At 39.4% G+C, this 7,160-nt stretch overlaps 1 protein-coding gene across 2 annotated transcripts in view; it reads right to left on the reverse strand.

The window, feature by feature from the left end:
• Nucleotides 1-7,160, reverse strand: part of LOC106677088 (glyoxylate reductase/hydroxypyruvate reductase) — a gene marked incomplete in the record, with an annotated part of 21,517 nt that overhangs the window by 2,760 nt on the left and 11,597 nt on the right. For both annotated transcript variants that reach the window (XM_067048518.1, XM_067048519.1), the window contains 2 exon segments: nt 3,752-3,877; nt 3,946-4,110. In XM_067048518.1, coding sequence (XP_066904619.1) covers nt 3,752-3,877; nt 3,946-4,110 — 291 coding nt within the window.

The following is a 7,160-nucleotide window of genomic DNA, read 5'->3' on the forward strand; positions in this document are numbered from 1 at the left end:
TAATAAAAATCACACAAAAGTATTCTGGACAGAAGGCACTGACCAGGCACAAAAGCTCCTCACCTGGGATAAGCTGAGAGAAATAAAAAAATATTACAGGCCTCGCCTGGAAGTAAAAGGAGTCCCCCCCAATATTTGGGATGGGAGTATCCTGGAGAGATATCTTGGGGACAAAATCCCTATAGAGGCTCCAAAAGAGGATAAAGACAGGGGGGAGTGGCTTAGACCCTGTTTCTCCACTACCGCAAGAGGTGGGCTCACAGCTACGTGGGTTCTTGAGGTGCATCAAGCTATAAGACTCGCCCAGATAAACCTGTCCGCGAGGGATGTCAGCAGAAGATGATGGAGCCCGGTACATCTGGAGATAATGGTCAAGCAGACGAAGAAGACCCAGTATGCGTAGGCTGAATATCCTGCAGGTCAATATGGGCCGGAGACAAGTGGTTGCGGACGAATTGAGAACTCTCGCCCGAAGTGCCGACCACCGGGTCATAGCCTTCAGTGTGGTGGAGGAGGAAGGCGGTGCCGAAGGGCTTTGTGACCCGATCAGCGAACTGGAGAGCGTTTTCCATTGAATTGGAGGGAATACTGGCTGACAGAGAATGGGAGGAGATGTCCCCGATAGATGAGGAGCCCGAGATTGACCGCAGAGTGGCAATGCTTACGGGCGCCAACACTGAAGCGGCAAGTGTTACCCTCCAACGCCAAAGGGCGAGAGCACGTCCGGTTCCATGGTGGACGTTGGCTCTAATGCAGTTAAAAAAAAGAATACTCAGGGCCAGGAGTGCAGCGTAGGTACCAGGAGTGCAGAAACGACGAGAGGAGGCCTGCACTTCAAGAAGAATCCAAGCATAAGGACAGGGTATACCGAAACAGGGTGCATTGCTAGAAGAAGTCCTGGGACGAATTTATTGTAGAGGAATCAGAAAAGAATCCCTGGGGTATTCCGTACAGGGTGGCACTGGGAAAGGTTAAGCTGTTACAAGTGATGGTGGCTATTAGAGTGAGAGGTGCCCAGACAACCACCTTGGAGGAGGCTGCCAATATGTATATAAACTATACATACCCTAGGGATGATCCGTCCCAGGATAGTGCAGATGATGGAATGGTTAGTCGCACCACGTTACCAGGTGATATGTCCACCATGCGATATGTGGGACCTTCGTCTTGCCGTGAACAGACAAAGGATTGGAAGGGCTCCTGGACTAGATAGCATAGATGCCGCAATCCTCAAGAACAGAGCCCCTTATATTGAGGAAGAGTTGTTGGATTTATTCAACGAGTGTTTGGATAAGGAGTACTTTCCAAACAAGTACTGCTCTACAAGGGGAGTGGTAAGGATAAACGCCTAAATCCTATCGACCAATATGCCTCCTCCCAGTAGCACATGATCGTCCATAGCCTTAGACCAATCCTAAGTGCTGCAAGTTATCCACGGCAGTTCGGCTCAACCCTTGATAGGGGAACTATGGATGCGCTGCTGAGAGTGCATAGGAACGTGGAGGAGAGAGCGGAGAAATATGTCTTATTGATCATGTTTGGGGATGGATTTTGGGGCCACAGATACCCTGCAACGATGACCATATATAAAAGTGTGATCTTGGGTATTCTGAGGTACGCATCCTCTGTATGGAGCCAAAATCTCACGCAGACACAGAAGAGAAGACTGGCCACCATACAGAGATTGGCTCTGCTAAGGGTTACGAAGACATACAGAATGGTGTCACATGAGGCGGTGGAGGTGCTGGCCGGAGCGATGCCCCTGGACCTCATCCTTAAATATGAAGTACTGCCTCTTTACTTAGGACTAGAAGCGGTACTGGAGGAGCTCTGAGAGAGGACCGATGAGACTCCAAACTTATGGAAGAAAATTCTGCGGGAGGATTCAATACAGGAGTGGAATGGACTGTGGGTAGCAAGCCAGAAGGGTGCTACCTTGAGAAAATTCTTCCCTACCGTCATTTCTAGATTGAAGGCTAAATGGGTCATCCCAGACTATTGGGTCACACAGATCTTAACAGGACACAGGGGGTTTCGGGGAAAGCTGCAGAGCTTTGGAAAGAACATCGACCCCCGGTGCCCCACGTGCAGATTTCCTGAAACAGCAGAACACGTAATAATAGATTGCTCCGCCATGGAAGGACACTGAGCCAGGCTGTCAAGAAAGGCCGGGATTTTTGCCCTCGCCAAGTCGGACTTTCCGTGTTTGATGGAAGAAGAGAATAATCCCTTCTTCAGGGAGTTCATTTATGGGTGGAAGGAGATGGTGGGGCCAACTCATTTCACAATGGGAAGGGCTTAATCGCCCAACATCGGCGAGCCGCCAGAAGAGGAGGAAGCTGACCCAGACTGAGACCTGGAGGGCTGGACCAGCCTGGTAACTGCAGGAGACACCCAGACAGATCAAATCATAGATTAATAACCTAGGAACAGCAGTAGAAAATAAACCTGATTTATTTATTACATATTCATAATACTCCCTATTAGTTAGATGGAAAAGATTTTTAATAAATGAGAGTTTTCCTTTTATAAGAGATAACATTAATGTAGTTTCTGAGGCTCAAATGTTTAACCCTTCATTTGGCAAGATTAGCTTTGTTGGAGTTTTTTATATTTATCTTTAATACATTCCAGTTAGTTGGACCTGAATAAAAAAAGAAATTCAGAAACAAATTTCATGACGAGATACCTCTGACAAACTTTTTTTATTTATGAATACAACATAGCATATAAATTGAATATATAACTAATAATTGCATTAGATAAATGAATAATTTGAAGTTAAAAACAAAAACTTTCTTATCAAATAAATGCAAAATTCTATTTTCATTATTAACAAACAAGAATTATGACTTAATGCACCAAAAATAATAAAGCGGAACAGAAATAGTCTCTAATAAATCACCGAAGGGTGTTGTGAGTTGTATACACCTTGCCAAGCTAAGGATAAAGCAAATTCTTCAGCAGGATTTTTCAGATGAACAGCAATCGCTCATATTTGATCCAATGATATTGGTTTTACAATGTTGATTAATTGATGAAATAAATTTAACTTCAGCATAAGATAAATATAAATCAAATGAAAGCAACAATAATTAGTGATCCATACCATACATTGCAACTCCTGGTCTCAGTTTATTCTATACCACAAACCAATTTAACTCCATTAACCATTAAAGTTTGATAAATCATTGTTTATAATAAATAATTTTTGGAAGAGCAAAGACAGTAACTGAGGAAGTTTTGTGGTGCTTTGGTTCAGACAGTTCAATTCTGGGAATAGTTGGATAGAACATTATTATTTTACATTTACAAGTATCTTTATTGATGCAGAGTTTTACTATTAACAACTCAATGCTACTACCATTGCTTAGTCAAACAAAAATGTTCATAAATAGAGGATCTTAGCATATCTGACATTACAAAATCTGACTTAGTTCTTTTCAGTACTTCAAAAACAATGAGGATGCCATATAAGAGAAGTTTTTCTCCTCCAAAAACCATAGAGAAGTATTAGTGCCAAATTTTGGCAGAAAGATGGGGTAAAGTAATTGACAATGAAGTATTTATATTTTGAAGAATAATTTTAATTTGTAGATTTTACTCTGCAATTTAAATGGAACTTAATTTATGTACTAAAACTTTTAATCTTAATATCAAACTTCAATCAAAAAATTATATTCTATAATAAAATCCTATCATAAAAGCAACATTTATAACTAATGATTGATTAACATTTAAATTGTTTTACCACAATTATCCAACTTTGTAAGAGGATGATCAGTAGGTATTGGTTCAGGGTGCATGCAATCTAAACCCGCACCACCAATCACTTTATTCTGCAAGGCTTCAACAAGATCATCATGGTCAACAACACCTACGAAAAAATTACAAAAATTATTTAAGTACTACAGTAGATTCCAAAGAGTCCTTGTGAATACTTACCCCCTCTTGCAGTATTAACAAAAATTGCTGTTGGTTTCATTAGGCTAAATTTTTCTTTATTAAATATACACTTTGTTTCAGGAGTTAAAGAACAATTCACGATTACAAAGTCGCTTTCTTTCAGAAGACAATCTAAGTCAGTGTGAATAGCTCCCATTTCATCACCTGAAAGAATAATAAGTGGACTAAAACTAATTGTTATTATATGAGGCCTTGATTTAAATTATTTTCCGCCAAAGTGACGGATTTCCACATTTTACATCCTTAGGTTTTGTAAAATTTTATCTTAGTTTTCTGTTCCCTTAGAAATGTGAATAAAACCTAATTGAATATATGACATAACTCATTAAAAATGTAAATGATCAATGACACAAATAAAAGTTCGAAATAAGCTACCTTAAATCTTTAACCTTAGTTGAAACACAAAGCTCACAGAAATTTTTATATATGATACTTAAGCCTTGGACTGAGGATATCTTGAGTCAATTGGAAAAATGAAATTACCCTTCAAACAACTTCATTTTAATTCATGTTCACTCTCTTTACACAGAGAGTGGGTTAAGTGTCCGAACTGAAAATATGAATCCAGGATTGTTTTAATAAACAAGGAAAAAATTCCTTATGAAAGTATATCTGTTAACCCTTTGCTTAGGAGAAATTCACATTTAACAACTTTCATTGTTATTTGACACTTAAATTATAATAAATAAATTAATATGTGTTCCAACTATTTTATAAATGAAATGTAAACAAATAGATTCATATTAAATTTTGTTGAAAGTGATTACTTTGAGCATTAATACAGGCTCTCCATCTTACTTCCACAAGAGCAGTGACCGAATGGCACTGGATATGTATAACTGCCATGATCTCCTGAGGGATACTACTGGATTTTTTAGCGTAGGGTGACATTAAACAAAATGTTTATGCAAGTCCAGTCAATGATCTTAATTCTTTACAAAGGATAATTGAAATGTGTGAATTTATTCAGCACCATTTGGTCACTACTGCTGTAGAAGAAAGATGTCGAGCCTGTCTTAATGCTTAAGTGTAATCACTTTGAACAATATTCAATGTTAATGTATAGATAGGAACATGCCATCAAAGGGAATTTTCACCTCGTTTTGAGATCCTTACCCTGAAAAACCCAGTATATACAAGAAGCTACAATCAAAATTATATTAATAACTTCAATAACATCTTCATTTTAGTCCATTTCAATGACAGGTACTTGGGATAGGCAAAACCTTGATAGCATATAGCTACATCTTACATATTATTTCTATTTTTTTTAATGCCACAGAAAGTAGGCTATTACACAGTTTTCCCTCTTGCAGCCCAATACAAATTTACTTTTGCCCTTAGTTGGTTCGTATCCTGCTGAATATCTTCCAAACCAATACATGTCAAAAGATGTTCTCCATCCGTCTCTCAAGTTGCATAGAGGACATTTTGGTGAATCTACGATGCCTATTCGATGGAGGTGTTTTTTGAGCATATCATGTCCTGTTCCTAGGCAAAAATAAGCCAATCCCTCAGATCAGCTAAGATTGTGGGGAATTTGTTTATCCTTATGCAGTAGGCTCTCCCACTTCTTTCCTTCTGCTTGGACTTTGAATGTAGTTGTATGAAGTATGCCCTCAACTGAATTGCCGGACACACTCCATTTTTGGTTTGCTGGTTGGGTTGAAGTGGACTGTATAAATGAAAAATGAACATGGTTAAATAAAAAATAAAATTCTATTGTTTAAGTTACAATTGGTGTAGTGGGTGGCCGAAAGAAAACATTTATGTTTAGATGGTTAGTAAATTTTGAATGATAGGGCTATGGAAATTGTAGATATAAAATTGAGGTGGTTGATGATGATTGCCAAGTGGTGGTGCATGTTAATTATTGGTAGGTGGACTTACTCCATGTTTCTTACTTCCCTCTGCATCTTTAAGCCCTCTCCTCTCTACTGCTGAGGACAACTCCAAAGAGTTCTACACACCCATGGTAGATTTCTGATCTGAGAGACAAGAAATAATGAACTGCTTCTTAAGACAAGATGGCTCACACACCCTTTAGTCTGGGTAGCTTCTCTTCACCGAGAGCACTGGAGGAGGTGAGATTCGGCTGTTGGCCACCTGGGGCGCCACTATATCCTGTAGGCCATTATGCCATGATGTTTGATGGTGCCCCCTCCAATTCAACCTTTCGGTTGCCGTAGGTTAACCGGAACATACCGCCCACCTAAATCGCTCCGGCTGATTTACTTGTTGAGATGAGTTGCGGCTGTAGCAGGTAGGCTGAAATTTACATTGAAAGAAAAACAATACAAAATAAGATTATGCTTATGCACAGAGTGTAAGTGTAAACAAAATGAATTTTACCTGCTAAACAGTCATTTAAAATTACTTGAGATGGCTTGTTTAGGCTATTTTAATGATAAAAGAAAAGAAAATATGAATAAGAAAAAGAATTAATTCTTGCGTGGGATAGAGAAAAAATAAACAAAATGTGTGCAACTTCCAGGAACTATGTAGAGGATGCGTCCGCCCACCCTAACAATGCCCGCTCTGCAAGAGTGGATGAAAACGAAGAACTGAAACTTATAACAGAACTAAAGAACCCGATGAATTCTAGTATGAGAGAACAACAATCATGTTGACCTAAACTAAGTACATGAATCTAATAACGAACAATAACCCAAAAGAAAAATGAAACGAGAGAACTAAAATGATTTGTTGATCCTAACTATATACAAATATACAAAGCATTTTCATCTTCTAGGGTGATGGTGGTACTTCTCGAAGTCGGCTTGATTCTCGAGCTTTGGCTGCACCGAAGTGGCTGGTAGCAGATTTGCCCTTGATTGTAGAACCTTCTATGGCGAAGTAACAGTGACAAGAGAGATTGCGAATGGGTGTTAAACTCTCTTGTCTCAGTATTGAATCTTCAATAAAATCTCCAGGGATGTGGTGTTCGTCTTCGATTGTAGGGGTGGATGAATCTGCCGATCGCTGGTTATCATTCAGATAGGATCTGGAATGACCTGTGTCCATATGATGTTCAGATGGCAACCTGGATCCGGATTCCCTAGAGCTTCCAGATACGGCGTACGATGAAATGGTAGATGCATTCCTAGTCCTACCATAAGCCGCTTGGGTAGGGACAGCATTGGTATACTTTACATCCCGAATGAGTATCAAACTAACTCGGTCACGAATTGAAG

The sequence above is a fragment of the Halyomorpha halys genome, unplaced genomic scaffold (assembly GCF_000696795.3).
Source record: "Halyomorpha halys isolate HHAL.00 unplaced genomic scaffold, Hhal_1.1 Scaffold7.1, whole genome shotgun sequence".
In the NCBI taxonomy this organism is placed as follows: Eukaryota; Metazoa; Arthropoda; class Insecta; order Hemiptera; family Pentatomidae; genus Halyomorpha; species Halyomorpha halys.